We start from the raw sequence: 19,517 nt of genomic DNA, 5'->3' as shown, positions 1-19,517 counted from the left end.
CACACAAGATACATTTGAATTTAGTTCACAACACTTATATTTGGTTTTACCAGTCGTGGCTTTTACTTTATTTAAAATACACAAAGTATGTGTCGTATTTGATTTATATTGTGCTTTAATGAAGTCATTTACCAGTTGTATCTTAAGTATAAAATCATGTGTACCTGTACACATTAATGCAGAAGTTATAATTTGCCAATATTGTGAAAGAAAACGGTATAAAAAAACAAAAGAGTGATAGGAGTTGTTCAGTCAGGGTATAGGCCTACATCTTTCTAACTGAACTTTTAAATATCTTTCAGTTTCTGTTTTGATGGGTATCAATACATCAGTCGCATTCGTGAACAAATGCTACTGTATTATTTTACAGCCTTTGTTGTCCCAGCCACCTCAGTGCAGGAAACACTGAAGAAGATCCTCAGCCTGAAGGAGGAGCCACCTGCAGTACGGAATCTTCTCTTGGTAAGATCCTGAAATGTGAACTGGGCGACTTAAAAATTAAAATGGCCATTAAGGTTGTGTAATGCAAAGCGTACAATACATATTTTTTCGTAACTAAAAGTTACCAAGTTATCAATTGTGCTATTCCTTTATATCCTTAAACCATACAAACACCTAAAGTACAAACTGCCTACATATAAATATCAAGAGACCGTTTGGAGAGAAAAGACACTTTTAAAAGAGAACCTTAACCAAACATTGAAATGTAGAGAAGAAAATTGGAAAAAGGGAACCAATAACAGCATGGTGAAAGTGAAAAGACACAAACTGATCCTGAAAGCTCTTTGTCTTCTGCCTGCAACATATTTCGTCATGATCTTGATGTCAGTTGCATCAGGATAATCAGGTAAATTCAATTACCATGGGGAAGCTGGCATGATTCTTCTGCTTGGTTTATTTTTCGTCAAGTCTTACCTCAGAAGACCAGCCTACCTGTCTGACAGGAAAAGTCTCCCACTGTGAGGTGCATATGTGAACAGTCAGGTCAGGAGAGTATCTGGAGCAGTCCTGCTGAAATGATCTAGATATTTTCAGGAGTGCATATGTTAAAATGGCTTAAGTATCATATCTCTAGGAATGGTCCAGGCGCCACAACTTCAGGTTGGTTAACCTCCTGTAGGGGTCAGAGGGGGACGACCCCTGCTCGATTCTCGAGAATTGGATTCCGGCGACACTGGGCATCACAACACTAAGCTCTGAAGTTATTCCAGAAGGAGTCCATGGTGTCGACCCAAGACGGGAACTCACTGCACCCCTGAGAACAATGAAGATTCTGAACGGCATGGGTAAGGTGGCTGTGTTAAGAGCAGTCAAAGCCAAAAAACAAGTTCTCTACAAGGATAAACCAGAACGTTTCTACCCACACTTGACGGCAGGAGTGCACAAAAAGCAGAAGAAATACAAGTGTGAAACAGAAGCTTTGTGACATCAAACATGGCATACTCATTCCTGCCAGACCGCTGGTTACCTACAATGACAAACACAAACTTTACGTACAACGTCAGATAATTTTATCAAATTTAAGGGACTAAAAGATTAGAATACTACTACGCCATGGTGTATTGATAATGATTTAGGCATTTGTTATATTAAGTTATGTAATGATGAAATTAGGATTCTGGCATGGTTACAGGTCTGTTCTATGTGAAATACATACAAGTCTGCTTTTATTGTCATTGTTATTGTATTATTAGTGTAGTAGCTGTTTGTCTAAAAATACAAATAAATAAAACTCATCAAACATAAACCAAAGGCCACTGATGCGCCATGGAGATGTGGTGCACACAGGCAAAAGAAGTACATTCAAAATGTGTGTGTTTCTGATGATTTGGTAAATGATGACTGGTAAAAAAAAAAACATAGGCCCACCCAGGTGCATGCTGGACCTCTACCTGCCTTCTTACCTATATAAGCCAGAGTGTGACCCACAAAAAACCACAACTATATATATGTGTGTGTGTGTGTGTGTGTGTGTGTGTGTGTGTGTGTGTGTGTGTGTGTGTGTGTGTGTGTGTGTGTGTGTGTGTGTGTGTGTGTGTGTGTGTGTGTGTGTGTGTGTGTGTGTAAAACTAAATGTACTCAACAAATAACTAGCAAAAGAAAATGTTATTTTTTATTTATTGAGTTTTTGACTTGTCTTTTTGGGTACATCAATGCCTTAAGGTGTAACAAACTCATAATTATAATAATGTATTTCCAGTGCATTAGAGATTAAATTTGCTTCTTGGGATTGTAGGGGGTAGCAAACACTTAAAAAGGGTTATGCAGCAGGTTATGGGAAGGTTTTAAAAAGTATTATTATTTCAAAACAAGAAACCAACCTTTCATTAGATGACGACATCAGGATTAGGAGGAGGTGGCTAGGTAGCGTACTACTCAGGCAAGAGGGGTCATGACTCTCATCCACAACTCTATTCCTTTAGCCTCAATATTATGAAGGTAATTGATGATAAGGTGAGAGCTTATATTTCAAGGCACACTTGACATAATTACTTAAACTGGTTAACATCTATGCGTCAAATTACGATGACCCCAAATTCAATTTGTTTTTTAATTTATCATCCCTGAAAAATCAATACAAAATAGCAGGAGATTCCATTCATACATTGGACTTCCATTAAAGATATATCATTGTATATAGAAAGGACCAATGATAAAGCAGATAAATAATGCATCCATTTATTCAGGGGCTTCATTCACGTGATGAATGGAGAGACAGACACCTCAAAGTTTTATTCTATTAATGTCTTTCTAATACGCAAAATGGGTGTGTTGTGGGACAACAAGGGTTTCACAATGTACAGAGAATTATTCCATATGGGGGAGTGGACATACTTGTTTGAACTACTTGATCGGGTTGGGCTTGGAGAAAATTTAAGCAAATGGATGAAACTTTCACATTAAAGAACTAATGCTGATATAGTCACTAAAAGCAATTTATCCAATCCATTAAAATCAATAGAGGTTGCAGACAAGGTTGCCCACTATCACCTCTCTTATTTACAATCGCAATCGATTTCAGGCATATTTGAAGGTCAATTTTAACATCCCATAGCTGCGTATGCGTATTATGTGATCTTTTTTCTCATACATCTGGATACTGGGTACGGACAGCCTAGCGGTTTGGTCGTGCCCCATGTTTGGAGGCTGTAGTCCCTCAAGCCAGCAGCCCTGGTTCAAGCCCGGCCTGTCGCTCCTTTCCCACATGTCATTCCCCCATTCTCTCTCACTTTTAAACAAATCTTCTAAAAAAAGATTCTGGATATATCTTTTTCATCCCTTATGGATCTTACTAAAATGTTTGGCATTATCTCCCAATATTCCAGACCTATATAATAGATGTAGGAAAGACAAAGGAACATTCTTCCATTATATATTGAAATTTAAAAAAAAAGGAATTTTGGGAGGAAGTTGGATGCGTAATGCAGGATGTCATTCCAAATAAAAGTAGAACCAAAGGTTTTTGTTTCAAGAATCTAACCAAAAAGGACAATTTTCTAATAGCTACTGTACACAGATGTTGAATGTAGTTTGTTTCTCTCTTAACACTGATGCTAATACTGTTGAAAAATTTAGTATTTGGCAAATTCTTTATTATTATGATTATTTACTCTTTTATTACTTTCTTTTCCCCCTAGTTTTTTTCTTGTAAATGTAATTTGTTTTTTACTAATTGTTTAACAAATGCTTTATGCACATTGCTATGTGTTTAAAATGTATGTTGACAGCGTTTCAATACTTATTTAACTATTGTTTCTGTAAATATTTAATTTAGCTTTAAATGTACTTTAAAACTATTTTTAATTTCATACAATGTATAAAATTCAATAAACATATTTACATACAAAAACACATGTTTATATTTGTATATTTTTAACCAATGAAACCATAGTTTAATTTGTATTTGCGGTCTGGAAGCCATTTTCCCAGTGTTTTGTATAATGAGTACCTTCTCTTTAGGGCCCTGTAGGTGTCACTGTAACCTTTATATTAGGCTCCTGCTCAGCTGCTTCAGCTACTGTAGCTGTTAAGAATTGAGAAAGTAGTTTGACAGGCATTGACACAGAACATTATGTGCATTTCACAGGTCAGATAGATGACCTTAAAAATACTCTTTCGATTTAACATGTTTATCTTGAGATGTTGATGCTTTTCTTTAATCATGTGGTTTCAAAATCTGCAAAAGAAAAAAGAACCTGATAGTTGCTCACAATGACAACTAAACCTGAGTCTGGGGGGCGCTTGTGGCGCAGTGGTTGTTGTGTGCGCCCCATGTATGGAGGCTGTAGTCCTCAAAGTGGGCAGCCCAGGTTCGGGTCCCACTTGTGGCTACTTTCCTGCATGTCATTCCCCACTCTCCCTCTCTCCCTGATTTCCAACTCTATCCACTGTCCTATCTCTACATAAAAGGCACAAAAAGCCCCAAAAAAATCTTTAAAAAAAGAAATTAAACCTGAGTCTGAGCTGATGTTCAAAAATACTGAACATACAAATGTTGGCAAAAATACAAATATACTATAAGTTTAGAATGGCAGGTTTGTAGGACTGTGGATCTGTGGCATGTTATAGCTGTTAATGTCAGGAATGTACTTTGAGTTGATTTAAGATGCAGCATCATAATATTTAAGACTAGTTGTTTTTATGAAAACAGAGTTGAGCAGAGAGTCTTTGTTGTGAAAAACTCAAATGTCACAGCAGGGTTAATTTATTCAGGATGGAAGGACAAGAGTTTTAGACATCTGTCACACGCCAGCGCATGCCCTCCGCCCTCAAGACAATAAAGCTGTGGAAGGGGGTGGTGTCTAATGGAAGAGGGTCAGGATCTTCTTCATTCTTCCTTTCCTTTTATTTTATGCTTTCTTGAGCTTGTTATCTGATCTTTACAAGACACAAATGGCCCTGTGGATTCTGACCAGTTGTATCTCCTTGGAATAAAATCTAAAAACAACTAAATGATGCAAACCAAAATAGAAATAAAGTGAGGAATTTCTCTTTTCCATTATTTCTAAATCATTTGCCGTAAAGTTATTTTAAAATAGATTGTCTACCTTAACTTAAGTATTTAAACTGACAACAGCAATATAAAGTTGGACCTGGTTATTCAGTTTATAAGGAGAAAATATTGAGAGGGGAACAAATGTTAGGTTCTCGTCAAGGTATATTTTAGTAAAGGAATTGGACACTCAAACCTTTTTTTGTTTCAAACACAAAAACACAAGGCACGTTTTGTTTTTGGTGTGATATCTTCATTTCCATGACACAACAACCCTTTAGTGAGGTAGACTATTACAGGTCAAGAATTAGAAACATTGCTCCTTAAACCAGCATGTAAAATGACATGAAATAAATATTTCCATGTACGATGTCAAAATGAGGTAGAAATGGTTACAGAGAATGTACAAGAAACGAGAAAAGTACAACTGAAGTACAGAAATAACACTGACATGCCATTTTCCATCTGTTGGACACCTTCAACTCCACCTAATTTAATGAATCGGAGTAACACCAAGAAAAAGCAAACACTTTCCTTTCTTGCAGTACATCTGGTTAAAGTAGAGCACATTCTTTGTGCACGCTGAAGAGCATTCAATTGTTGTAGATAAGCGCTTACATACTTAAAAAGTCTGGGGGTAAAAATACATTCTTATTGTATTAACTCCTACTCATTATCTGTATGTGCTCTTCAGCATCAGCATAAAGGTGTTTTTTTCCATACTCAGCAACATTCTGAGTATGTTTAATTATATGAATGTGCTTATATTTATTTATAAGGAGGCATCAATAAAATTGTTAATCATAGAATTTCAGAAATCTGAAGCTGCATTTCAGTCTAAATCTGACTACTAAAGGGGACGTGCTCCCTGGGCAAGTTTTTAGGCAAGTTTTATTATTATTATTTGTTTAATTCCCCAAAGGGATAATTTGCTCAAATGTGTCAGTATGGCAAAACTAAGAAGGGATGGCATATAAGTCACTCAAAGTTACAACTCAGTAGAAGGTTTAGAGTTGTAGCTCTTCATGTTTTCTGACAGTGCACATACTTGTTTGAACTTCTTCCTCCTTCATGATGCCAATACATGTTGGAGTTCATTTCAAGATTATAGACTGGTGCCACTGGGTCAGGAGGATTCAAAATACTGATATGAAAGATGGAAGTTGGATTATTAAGACATTTACTAAACAAACTTAGAACAGAGCAAAAACTGCAGTTTGTGTATATTTTGATATGTCACGTCAAAAATTGTATATCAGGAGTGCTTTGTTTGACAGTTTGTCCACAAAACCGTTTCCCCACTAACTACTCTAACACTTAACATGTCATTCATTCTTCACCGAAACCTATAAGTGAATTACATCTATACATGAAGAAAATAGGTTTCATATATCTAAAACATCATTGATGTACATTATGGCATGTATTGTCCTTTTAAAAAAAATATCTGAATTACATTCAACATTTCAGGCCTTAGTACAAAAACCTCAAGTTTAAGTCCCCAGAGCGAAGAAGCAGTGTGTGTGTATGTGTTCATATGTGTGTGCGTGTGTGGTTGCTTGCATGTGTACATGTTTATGTATGTCTTTTGTTTGTATTGAAGGCCTTTTAAGTTCTTTGTTTCCCTGAAGTGTTCAGAGTGTGTCTTGCTCTTAATAAAGCCATGGCTCCATATTTATCTTGCTCCATAAAGCTCCCTAAAAACACCCTAAGGTAATAACATACATTCTTTTTATCATTCTGAGGTAACAATATTCTTCCTGAGTATTCAATAACACTATAACTATTTATCTCACTTTTAGAGGCAAATGAAAATTGAATGCATAAAAAACAAGAAAAGAACAAGTAAAACCTATCAGACAAGCAAGCATATCTTCATAAAACTTAATCCTCCACTGCAACCTGCTTGCTTCTCAGTCTGGTTTGTGCATCCAACAGAAGCAACAATCTTGCCAACCCTATTGTTTGCTCTGAGTGAGTATTATCAGTATGAAGAGTAAAGCATTTTAACTTTCTTTTTGGTTGTTTTGTAGACTTGTGTAGTCACTATTTCTTGTAATACGTTGATTAGAAAAGACAAGACAAAGGCTTGACCAGCAACACTATTGCAAATTCTTCAGAAAAGATACCTGCTTGTGTGTGGAGTATAGCAGAAGCCTATGTAAACAACATTTGTCAAAACACTTTAAAGGGTTGCTTCAAAGATGCTGTGTAAAAATGTTACTTGATTAGCAGCTTAGTATGTGTAAACTGGACGAAAAGGTTGTTCATCCATAAAAAAAAAAGCAAAAACCGTGATAGAATTGGATAGAGAACATGAAACAAGGGGGGTAAAGGAAAATGAATATAAAGCACAGAGTTAAGGCAGAGGGAAAATGTTGGATAAGCAGGAAATGTATCATTCCCAAAGGCCAAGTATTGCACGAAGCCTAGGAATCAGCTGTGAAAAGTAGCAGTGATTGTTCTGGAGGAGTGGCAGTCGCACATTGTCAGTTATTGCTCTACTTACTTTTTGGTCAGTAATGATTTTTGTAGATATGCATATTGCAGTCAAGGGCCTTTGACACACACATTGGCTACAATTAATTACACCAACCTCCAAACCAGCTACAGTATGTTGCAGTGCGTCTGCCAAAGTAGCCAGAAGGAAATAAATAGGATCCTGAGATTGGCATTCATCCATTTTGACATTTTTAACACTGTATCTGTACAGAATGCCTTAACCTCATCCCTAAGATTTACCCTAACCTTCCAGGGCATAATGCTCCCGTGAATCTTTGGAAAAACAACAATAATGATCATGTTAAAAATGCACAAGAAAGCTCTCTAGTGCCTCTGATGCTCAGAAGTAAAATTAAACCTTGCATTGACAAATCTTTTTCCCCTTAGGTTTGTCTTGGATAAGACCCTGATTGGTTTAAAAGAGTGAGAGAATTCTCGCGGATGCTGGTCAGGGTTGTCAGTGACCTCCACTCGGGTCCTCAGATCGTGTGTGAGATGCAGGTATCTTCATAGGCATTCTCTGTTGCTGAGAAAAGTTGTGCTCCCCTGACACACTCTCTCCTGCTAGGCCAGACGGTGGGCTGTAATCCCTCGCCCCACCATAAGGGGGTGACATCAGGGGCTTTCCAGGTTTGTAGGACTGTGGATCTGTGGCAGGGCTGCTCATATCGAAACCATTGCTGTTCCCATTACCGTGACTTTTGCTATGACTATTTCCATGGCCATTGCTATACTTTCTATAGCGTGATCCCTCCACCTCTGCTCCCTCCTGTCCTTCCTCTGCCATCTCAAAGGCCTTGCGTTTCAGTGGCACCCCAGCTTCAGAGCTTCCTCCAAGACTGTGAGATGGGTAGCTATAACTGCCCCCCACCATGGTAGGCCTTGGGGCCAGAGGCGTGGGTGCACTAATCCCAGGGGGCAGGTAAGAGGCACTGGGATGGCTGTATCCTGAGGATAGGGTAGCTTGTGGGTAGCACCCTGGAGGGTAGTTGTATACAGGACTGCTAGCGCTGTAGCTGGGCACTAAAGTGGGTGTGGCCTGCAAAGAGTGCAGAGGGCCAGGGGGAAGTGCTGCACTTGGCTGAGGGCAGTATCCTGAGGACAGGTATGTGGTGTTGTAGGCAGGAGGGTATTCCTGAGATGACGGGGTACTGCAGGAGCCAGCACCACTGTAGCCCTGCTCAGTGGCCAAGTTACTACTTACTACTGTAACACTTCCTGTGGCCGGGATGCCAACAGATGCAGTGCCCACCTTGTTGCCAGTCAATGCTTCCAGTCCAGGGTAACACTCCATGCCCTGACCCAGAGCCCATGGCTCAGATTCAGTTTTCAAGAATGTCCCAGGCTCAGAGTAAGCCCCTGCAGCAGGGCGATCATAGGACAACTCCAAGCCTGAGTACTTCTCAGCATATCGTTTGAGCAGAGAAGAAGCAGTTAGGGCTGATATGTCATCACTAGCCCATGGATAACCACCAGGGGCAAAGCTGCGGCGACCAGCTGTAGAATAGGGCTCGTGTTTATGGGCAGACGGTGGCGAGGTGGTAGAGGTGACATCTAGGTGCTGCTCAGGCCACTGAGATAAGGGGGCAGCATGCTCCGGAGACCAGTGCATCTTCAACAGACCTGAAAAAAACAAGACCAGAGTTGAATTAGTCCAACCAATAATAATATTGGGTTTCAATTTTTTTATACAGAAATACATATTTATCATTGGACAATAAAGATCGGTCCAACTAATTTAAGGAGTTTTGCCTCCCAAATCTTAAAGGCAAGCCAAGAGTTTGCCCTTTTATGAATATCTGCCCTCATAATCACCTTGGCTAACTGACCCTTTAACAGAACCATGTCAATACTTACTCTGTGCTATTTAACACACTCTCATCTAAGCAGGAGACCACAGTTCTAATCTTTATGTGAAGCTGGCAACATAGCCTCCAGCCTGGTCTCCACGGCGATAAGCCTCTATCAGCCTACGCACTGCTTTCTGCCTTTGCTTCTCTCACATTGGGGCCATTGTTGCCTCTCTGTGACTCTCAGTCCACAGAGCAACCCCCACCGAGCGTGTGATCTAATATCGCCTAAACCTCAGGGGTCTGTTGAATAGGGAGGGGTTAGTGTGTAGAGGATGATCAGTAGTTTTTCATCACATTTCAAAAAGACCTTTACCAGTACATCTATGCACACTGTATCAAGTTTACAGATTGGTTGAATGTTTAAAAAAAGACTGGTTTTCATGTGCCATGCACATTTACAGAAACAAAGTCATCCTCTAGTTTAGTGGTTGTTGGCTTTGATTGGCTTTTGCAGGCCTTGTCTTTTTGAACAGGCATTAGGCTGACATTCCAGGCATTTCAGAGTATTATTAAACTGTCCTGACCCCAAGCCTAGGCCAGAGAGGCTTCCCTACAACAGCAGTGGACAGAGGAAGAAGCCAACAATTCATATTCACAAACAGAAGTAAACAATAAATTGTTATGCCATACGGTTCTTGAAATAGTACAAAATTGGCAACATATTACAGCAAATATCATGCTTTGTTGAGTGTATTTGAGCATGAATGTTTTATATATGCTTTACATTCATTATGGAGGTTATCCAATTCAGCAATAGTGAAGAAGGCCATGTAGCATAGGTGATAGTTTTTCCATAATCTGCTTACAAATACTTTTCAAACCATGGCAAGTCTAGGTACTGTACAGAACAGACCTGTTTTTAACATTCATAAGGATATAAATGAAGGTGTTTGTGATTTTTTCCAGTATCTCACTCAAAACATCATCACTTGCATGACTTGTCTGAAACTGTATACATGTTGACTTCGCCTTGTCACATGTCCACTAAAACCACCAGATGGGTCTCAAACAGTCCACATGTTGATCCCCAAATTAAATGATCCTTCAACCCAATAATCCCACTCATCCAGTCCAGGGATTGCAGTGCTCTTGTCCAGCATAAACTCCACCTAGGGTCAGAGAAACCCCCTTTACTTCTGGGGATCCTGACTGGTTTTGTACACAGTCATGGCACAGAAAAAGTAAAGATTTCGAGTGCGTTGTTTCAAAGCAGAGGTGTAGATGCAAGGGCAGCAGATTACAGCAAAGACAAAAACAGAGTGCAGTTATTCTGGGAGAGCGATGAACAACATAAATAGTGCAACTAACATGATGAAGCACATAAATGGAACTACACTGCAAAGCTTGAGACACCAAAACATATTAATAACATATGCTGAGAAGCAGATTTGAGCCCACGCTTGCCCAAACAGGAGCAAGAGCCAAAGAGATTACTACGTGCATTGGTGTTTTCAGGATTTTGGCTGATGGTTCACACCTTAGAGCAAGTTGTTATGACCCAACTTCATAAAGCCTTTTATAAATTGAGACAAAGTTAAGTAAATCAAGTGTCTTCTAAAAGCTACCAGTGCTCCACTTTCTTGTATTCTAAACAAAAGTTTAAAAAGGTTGTTTTGTAAGATATTTTCGGAGTCACCTTTTATAAAGTCAAAATATGCATTATTTTGAAAAACATACTACTTAAATGTATTAGGAAAATAAGGATAAGGGATATTTTACAGTTTTTATTGTCAGAGAAATTAAATGAAACATATATTATATATTATAAATTGACTTCAATCACATGTCTTTATAAAAATGACACCTTGAGAAGGATGAATGATGCTGAACTTGAGAGGTAATGTCAGGGAGCAGATTTTTTAGCTGCACCTGCATACAAAAATACCTGTATTCAGAGATTTAAAAAAATATGAATCTCATCAAATTTAAGCATATTTGAATAGGATTGCATAACAACTGAGGCATATTTCCTCATTTGCTTTACACAGGGACTGTTTTCTTGTCTACAGCTTATACCAGCTGAAACCCTCGTGCATGATGACATTCAAATTACAGAGACCAGATTGCTTCCAAACACCAAATATCCTGCCAAATGCCTAATGAATCTGCACTTCCTTCAAAAGTATTTCTGCAGAGGTTACTGTCAGTGTAAATAATATAACTGTTGCAAGGAGTTCACTGGGGACAGAGTAATTCATGATTTCCTGTTTTAACTTCCTCCTTTGTAGTTTTAGGATGAATAAAAACATTTTTGACATTACATGAGAAAAGCACCAGGTTACAGAGCTATTAACGTCGCAACAACTTCATTCAATTTAATCTGGCATCAGGCATAAAATACACATGCACGGTTCTTCAGTTTCATACTCACTGGTCATGTTGATTGCAGGCATGACCCATTCGTTTGATGCGTTCCATTAATCAACTCCTTCTGCCCTGTCTTTACCAAATGGTCATTAATTTATCAGACATAGTCAACCTCATTAATCTGCTGTGCCTGGAATACGCCTTAGAATTCAGTGGAAGAAAGTAAAAAAAACACAGCAAAAAACAAGGATCCCTGAGATCGGACCGATTGATGAGCCAACTGGAGGGTCGGCATGTATTAACGACCAGACTGTGGAAACCAGACTAATGAAGGATTAGATCATAGGGGGCTTATAGGAGTGTCAGTGCTTGGTCACAATCTGACCATCATGGACAAGACCTAAAGAAGAATAACCTCTGGGGAGCTTACTTCTTATCCTTGCAGTAAGCTTGAAACTTACAGCAAAGCATTACTCTGTGGTCATGTCCCATATATGTTTCCTCTTTGATGATTAAACGTATTGCAGCAACAATTCAAATATCCAGGAAGTTAATAAATGACATTTTGCATTTGCAGATTACCAATGTTGTGCATGTGGTTATTTGCACATTACTTTCACTTTAGCAAAAGTTTAAATTCACCTTTCCTGCACAGTAACAGTTAGACTTTGCCCTGATTTTACAGATATCGCTAAAATTAATTTATATTCATATGACTTCCTTTCTTTCTTAGGAACTTTATTGGTGTTATAAATGACAACTGAAAAGTCAAAAGTTGTTTATACTCCTTAAAACAGTTTAAAATGTCATTAAAAGAAAGTATGCCTAAAAATGTACATATATAGTAATAAATTGGGTCACTAAGACTTGCTCAAGAATTTGTTACTCCGCTTGTGTTTTTACATTGTAAGATTTAAAAAAAAAAATGTTTTGCCTCCCAGTTTGAGTGAATTTCAACTTCAGATTAAAATGTCTTATTGCTCACGAGTGCTGTAGCATCAGACATCTGTGCTAAAGAGGGCGCAGGTTTTAGGCATTAGAAGGGATGAGCGAAGGAGCCCCTTACGTTAATCTAGCACCTCATGTTGGCTTGGGGCTTGGAAACACCCATCCATTCTTTGCCATGCTTGGCTTACCAAGAGACAAAGATGAGTACTAAGCCGGCTTGGTGCTATGACAGCTTCCCTTAATCATTGTGATCATCATACTGATGACCATCATTTGTGTTTCCTCTTAGTCCTGCAGGAGTTTGGACACTGACACATAAAATAAATACTAAGCTCTTAGGGTTGGAAACTTGAGAAATAAGCTTTACTCTTTTGGAACAGTCTTTATATATCAACAATTGAGCATAAAAAAATGTTATTACTGCTCCTATGGTTTGCCTGAATCACATCAAGATGTTTGACATTTTACAGAGAGTCGGTCCTCTTCCTGGATTTTTATGTTTTGTGTTCTTCTGGTGACTCGGGACGTTTCTGGGTGAGGAGCAGGTAGATTTCCCCCAGCCAATGAAATTAGCAGTTGAGTTTGGGAGTGGATACAATTGAGCCATTGGATGCAAACCGACGAATATGACAGACACTGTCTTAGCGGCAAAGAAGGGAAAATATCATCAATTGGCTACTTTTTTTCAACACCTCAGGTTGCCACTTGCTCAGAATATGTTGTCTTTCTGGTTGAATTTAAGAGAGCATTCTTGCTACTCACACTCAAGAACTATCTTCGGATTTTCCAGTTATACACTTCCTGAAGGCTTGATATGAGTCACAAAGGTTTTAGTCCTAAATGGGGTATGGTCAAAGAATTTCTAACCGATCCCGCAACATAACACAAGTCTCTGATGTTTTTGCATGGGCTAATTGTTTAAATTTAACCAAAATATTTTTCATCATTAGTTGAGTCCTAAACTCCCTTCCAATCAGATAATAATTGACCTGGTCTGTATCTGGCAGAAATTCATCATAATAAATCACATCATAATACAGTAAGTAAAATTGCAGTCATGTTTTCATCTAAATTATGCTGACTATGAAACCGCACTTCTTGTAAACAAAGTGTCATGTACTCGGTTGAGCCTGGAGCAATATGAGTGCAGGTCATCGGGGGACGGGGGACACTCATGCTTCAGCACGGTACAGCGCTACTGAGCCCTGTCTGAATGCACCCGAACAAAATTGATGCATCTAGGCACTTTTTGGTGGCAGCAGGCTTATTGAGTCTGTTCTTTGGTTGGTCTGAATTTTACGTAACAATCATGATTCATGAAAAAAAAAACGTAGAAACCCATCAAGAGGAAATCAACTATAATACAGATGTATACATCTTTTGGAAATTATGAAATAGAGAGAAGAAAATTGTCCACAGCTCAAACCCTTCACTATGTTGTCTGCAATTGGTCGTAACTGCTCAGATACTGTTAGTCCTGTCCCAACTCTGTTAAAGCAAAGCTTGAATACTTTTGCATTATAAAAATATTATTTATATTATATAAAGTTTTGGGTAGATAACAGTGCCAGTTGTAGTAGTATTATGTGTGCTACAGTGGATAATAATTAATCAATTTGCTTGCAATATTGAGAAGAACAAGAAGAGGAGAAAAGAAATGAACATGTCATGAGGCAAACAAGCAGAACTAGTTTAGAAGGACGAGCTTACATCAGTAGAAAAAACAATCTTCTCTAGTATATTCAGTTTTGTAGTTTAATAGGCAGAAGCAAAAAAACACCTCGGTCAGGCACAGTTTAGCTACCATGAAACCTAAAGTTGTAGGCAATAATTTGCCTCAGAACAAGCAAGTAAAGTTGTTTTCATATAAATTCAGCACTTCGTACAAAGAATTAGACCCTGGCTTTGCCCAGACTTGCCCAACATAAAACACAAAGCCAGAGATTGTCTCTTAAAAGACACATTCTCAACTACTGGAAGTGTTGCATTTGGTTAAGGCGAGGAATGGCGCCTTGGTTAGTGGGAGGAGGATCAAGGACTCATCAAGAGTTATGACCCTTGTTTTTGATCATATACCCTACACACTTTAAATGAACAACTGAAAAGCAATATACAGATAAGAAAAAATGAGAAGGACGAACTCTGTGGCGAGTTGTCAACATGTTCAACCTTGTTGGTGCCCTGGACAATGACCTGCTCCTTTCACACATCTTGTCAATTTGACATTTAAGAAACTTCCAAATAGGTTACGTCTTTGTTTCAGTACATGAAGCAGGGAATATGGTGCGTTTAAAGAGAAGACTGATCTGTCTAATAATTGCATTCGTTTATTGTAACTCTTCCAGCTCTCTTTTTAGCTGGTAACATTTTGCATCAGTGCTCAAACTGTAACTTCCTGTTTAGCGTTATCATCCATAAGCCACACAGCAAACTCTTGAAATTAACATTCATGATTAATTTTCAAGGAACAAGCGAGTCATGGGGTTTTTTTCTTTGAATTGAGGCTCCTTCAACTTGTGGTCCACTGCATGGTCAGTATGAGTAATTAGGGGTTAATTAGATGAAAGTACGAGTGGGGGAAGGGGCTGACTGGAATGGGATTTGGAGGTTGTGGAGAATCAGAGGTGGCTGGCTGGATGGGGAGTGGATTCAAAATTTGCCCCTCTGTAGCTGAAAGGTCCTCTGTGCTTTTAGTGCACTCACAATAAACAAAGACTTAAATTTCCTGAGGATGGAAAGACACTCAGAAACACCATACACCTCAAGATGCACATACCAAGGCACTCATATATTGTGCTTTCAGTGTGGCTCTTAGCTTCAGCTGGCCAACAGGCAGAAGATCTATTCGATGAGTCAGGCTGCTGGAATGCCAGGAATCTAACCTGAGATCTATTTACAAAGCACATATCCTCTCCACTGGCTCAACACACACTGTCCACTCCCATGCCAAAGCAAGCAGAGAGAACATGCTTACTTGCAGTGCTGATAAATGGCTGGATCAGCTGTTTGCCGATGACCAGGTGATTTATTTTAGTTCAAACTAATTCACACCCCTTCTTTAAGAATCAATACAGAGCTCATCGGAGGAGAAATGGGATATAATTGTGGCAAAGCACGAACGTCGAACTTCGATTGTCAATGGTCTTCTCACACACATTACCCAGCTACCTTTGTCAAGAGTTAATATGGGCTAGCTTGTTATGTAAGACATGACTATAGTCCCAAAACACTCAGCATAAAGCCAGTAGTAAGAAGGATCTGCTGAGGAGAGAACCCTCCCTCTACCTTCCTCTTTCCCCTTCCCCCTTTTCTCCAGGCTTGCACAGTCCACCAAACCACTGCTGTCAGCCAATCAACTACTTTACCATATCTCATACAGGTTTTACATGTCTCTAACCTCAAGTCATTTCCACCAACAAATCACATGACATTTAAAGCCAGATTATGCCTTTTCCCGCTAAAATACACATCCACAATTGCACTGATTTAGCCAGTGAAAAATCAGTTTCCTCTAATCAATTTGTATCCTCCTTTTCTTTTATCTCTTCAGTAATTTATATCTTTCACTCTGTTTTTGCCTTTAACTTCTTCTGTCCTTGAGCCCCCCTGGGTTTTTGTAAGGCAGGACCATGTGTCCGAGCCTGTGTGGTCAGTTTTTCCCCTCCCCCAATCCTTTAGCTTGAGCACACACACACACACACACACACACACACACACACACACACACACACACATGTGGCAGAGGCTGGACTGGCCCCTCTTTGCTTATTGTGTCCACTCATATATCAGGCTGCAGCTGACCAGTCCCTCCTCACGTCCTCCCCATCTGCCCTTCACTTTGCTCTTTCTGTGTCTCTGCTCATTTTACCAGCAGAAGCACGTCTTTACTACAACACCTAATGAGGAGCTAACGTGCGCTCCGGTTTACTTAACAAGCTTTCATGACTTCTATGGAGAACTAATGTGTGTGAGAGTGTGTGTGGAGGCGGAGGGCAATGTTTATTTGTCCCTCTATGCAGGACTAATGAGAAGCTCTTGACACCAGGTTACTAATGATCTGGCTTTATTCACACAATAACTTCACCCTGGTAACTGGTAGCTAAAACAGGGCTAAAACTGCTCATTACTCTATTGATGGCACACCATCATCATTGTGGAAAGAGCCCTTAATGGGCTGTGAGGGATTGGGATTGTATCTTTGCATGTTTTTCAAGCATAGAATCCTGTGCAGTCAAAGTTTCTGTGGAAAGACTTCTATTGTGACAATGCCAGTCCTTCTGAGGGAGGAATGTGACATTCATACGTTACAAAAAGCTCCTAAGAAGTCCCTCCTTCTCACAAAATGAGTTTTCTGTTTTGCACAGTTTATCCCAAATGTCAGTCCAGCTCTTAAGAATCTAAAACCCAAAATGTGAATCCCTGTTGCATTATTCCGATCAGGTTAGCGTTGTAATCCTGTTAAAGCTCAGTCTAATCAATAGCCCAGTCAATCAATATGAGCATATTCATCAGCCTGGATAGCAACCTCTTGTGATTAGCAAGCCAGGACTATACTGTGATGTGTCACTGGGATTTATGGGATTTCATTTGCTTTTGCGTTCTAAAGTGACACAAAACAAATATATATATATCGGTCAATTGTTATAAAAATTGTAACAAAATGACAGCAGAACCTTTTATACTTGAGATAAGGGTTAATCTGAACTGTTTCAATGACCTCTTGCATAGACAAATTGGTGTTTTGATACTAGATACCATAATAACACTTTTACATTGAAACACAAGTTATTTTCTACCTTTAATAAGGATAAAGTTATGCTACCCAAAATATGAAGACAGGATGTTGTTTGCATTGTTTAAAGTTCAAATCGAACTTGTGTCACTATTTAATACTAAAGGCTTCACTATATGTTCATTCTGCCTCTTGGAAAACCCAGACATCGGTGTCTTGGCTGCTCTCTCTTAAAACAAATTGTTTCTAAATTCACATGGAGGGGCTGAAAAAAAGTGACTGAACACTTTCTGTGAAATTCCTCAATGCAAAGTTTGGAGACTCAGCTGGCAAAGCCATTAACATATCTGCGTTCTCTAAATTACTTCTCTGAGACTCCCCCAGCCCCTTTTTTCCCCCCTCAACTGAGCCAGATGACACAATATCTGGACAAAAAGAGGAGCCATATGAAGAAATGGTGAAGGAAAATACTATATACATTTGTAAAAATGTAAAGACTTACTGTAAGGGGTGACAGGACTGAGCATTCTGCAGCCCTGGCCCCAAGGTGAAGAGGAGAGGACCAGGTCCACTTGGTGCTAGTGAGGGCCCAGCTGCATGCTGCGGGGCCTCCCTGGGCTGCTGGCTCGGCTAGTGACGGGCCTCCTGCACCCCTCCATGGTTCATTTCACAGTTCAACACTGGTACAGCACACTGCCACCTGAAGAGTACACAGAATAAGAGCCAAAACACATTAAGAAAGGAGAAAGTGTATTATTGTCTAACTTAATGCCTTCATGCAGATTTAGATTCCAGGACATGTTTTGAGTAGTAAATGTAAATTGTAGAGGTTATTAAGAATGTCCTGACTTGACTGCATTTTGAACATATTAAATTGAATATTTTAAAAACATGTTTTAGAAAGGAAACAACTGATATTGATTGATTCTTACCTACTTGTCTGTTTATGTTTTGCTCATACACGTGCACATGTTGAGACTAAACGATTAACACAGAATTCAAATGTTAAATGCCCTGACAGAGGGGGCTTTCACCCTCTGACCACAAAACCGCACAGCCAGCGGAGAGAAGTTTCTAATTATTTCAAGCCCCCCATGTATCAACACTTTACCTACAAGCCACAACAGCATGAGGACCTTTGTACCCTCTGCAAAGCAAGGACACTACCCTGTCTAACGTAATACACAAGGACAAAATTAAGAGTGTAGAATTGGTGCAAAGTGTGTCACCTGGGTTGACACATAGAGGACAGACTAATGAGACTGCCATACAGGATTATTAAAAAATAAGCATTTACATAAAAAGCTAGTCAAAACCAAATCACAGCATGAGAACAGAGGAGTTAAAATGACAGGAATGCGCAAGAAGCAGCAGAAACATCATCAACTCCTAAAGCTGACAAAAAAGAAATCAGTTTCAACAAGTGAGTAAATGTTTTACTGACCTGATCATGCCTGAATTTAGTCGATGAGAGTTTCAATTTGGAAAATAATCCACATCCCAAAAAAAGGAAGGATATCAGGAGCCAGAATAAATCTGTATGTGCGCTTGTGTGTGTGTGTGTGCTCTCTTCTGGGACCCTATCCTTCTCTCCTACACTCCCTCGCTCGCCCTCCAGCTCCCTTCTCCCTCCCCCATCTCTTGCTCTCCCTTCAACCAGTGACAAGAGCAGAACATACATCCCCTCCCCCCACCCACGCCACCCCTCCCCCTCCTTCTCCCTCTCTTTTGTTAAAACTATTTCAGCAGGAAGGGAGAGAGGGAAAAAGTGACCAATCATGCCGTGTCAGAGTAAAGCCTGTTTCCCCCCTCTGTGTGTGTGCGTGTGTCCATGAATTTCTGTTTGTGTGCATGTGTGCATGATCTTATTTGCATGTGTGTATAAGTGTGTTCTTTTTCATTTTAGACTTTCACAGATAAGCATGCACGACACATGCTACTGAAAAATAGTAAATTTTCTTCTTCACTGATCACATGAGAAGTTCAGTTATTGTCAATGACTTCTATTGATCTGGTACATTGATCTGAGTAGTGTTTGGAGGGTGGGGTTGAGTCAACCATGTCAATATTACCTAATTCCTATAGTACACCATCCCCCCCCTTTACACATACACAAACCATACGGGACACATGCATGGAGAAAATGACCTCCACATTGGCCTCAAATCTTTGACTAAAGAAG

At 39.4% G+C, this 19,517-nt stretch overlaps 1 protein-coding gene across 2 annotated transcripts; it reads right to left on the bottom strand.

The window, feature by feature from the left end:
• Window positions 1–4,688: 4,688 nt before the first annotated feature.
• On the bottom strand, window positions 4,689–18,963 carry si:dkey-195m11.8 (fidgetin-like protein 2). Of its 2 annotated transcripts, XM_020645105.3 has the most exons (3): window positions 18,780–18,963; window positions 17,838–18,035; window positions 4,689–9,118 (listed from the first exon to the last, which is right to left on the bottom strand). In XM_020645105.3, exons 2-3 carry the CDS (start codon window positions 17,860–17,862, stop codon window positions 7,953–7,955), a joined length of 1,191 nt encoding a protein of 396 aa, XP_020500761.1. In that variant the 5' UTR covers window positions 17,863–18,035; window positions 18,780–18,963; the 3' UTR covers window positions 4,689–7,952. The 2 variants fall into 2 exon arrangements, with proteins under 2 accessions (XP_020500761.1, XP_065811006.1); XM_065954934.1 differs by lacking the exons at window positions 17,838–18,035; window positions 18,780–18,963 and adding an exon at window positions 11,720–11,927.
• Between the last annotated feature and the right edge of the window lie 554 nt (window positions 18,964–19,517).

The sequence above is a fragment of the Labrus bergylta genome, chromosome 5 (assembly GCF_963930695.1).
Source record: "Labrus bergylta chromosome 5, fLabBer1.1, whole genome shotgun sequence".
Lineage (NCBI taxonomy): Eukaryota > Metazoa > Chordata > Actinopteri > Labriformes > Labridae > Labrus > Labrus bergylta.
This window is presented reverse-complemented; position numbering and strand designations above follow the sequence as displayed.

Bases quoted from the DNA above. Each gene is read 5' to 3' on its own strand.
- si:dkey-195m11.8 (XM_020645105.3), bottom strand. From the start codon at position 17,862: ATGCTCAGTCCTGTCACCCCTTACA. The intron at 9,119-17,837 runs GTAAGTCTTTAC...TGTTTTTTTCAG, and splicing joins CAGTCCTGTCACCCCTTACA to GTCTGTTGAAGATGCACTGG.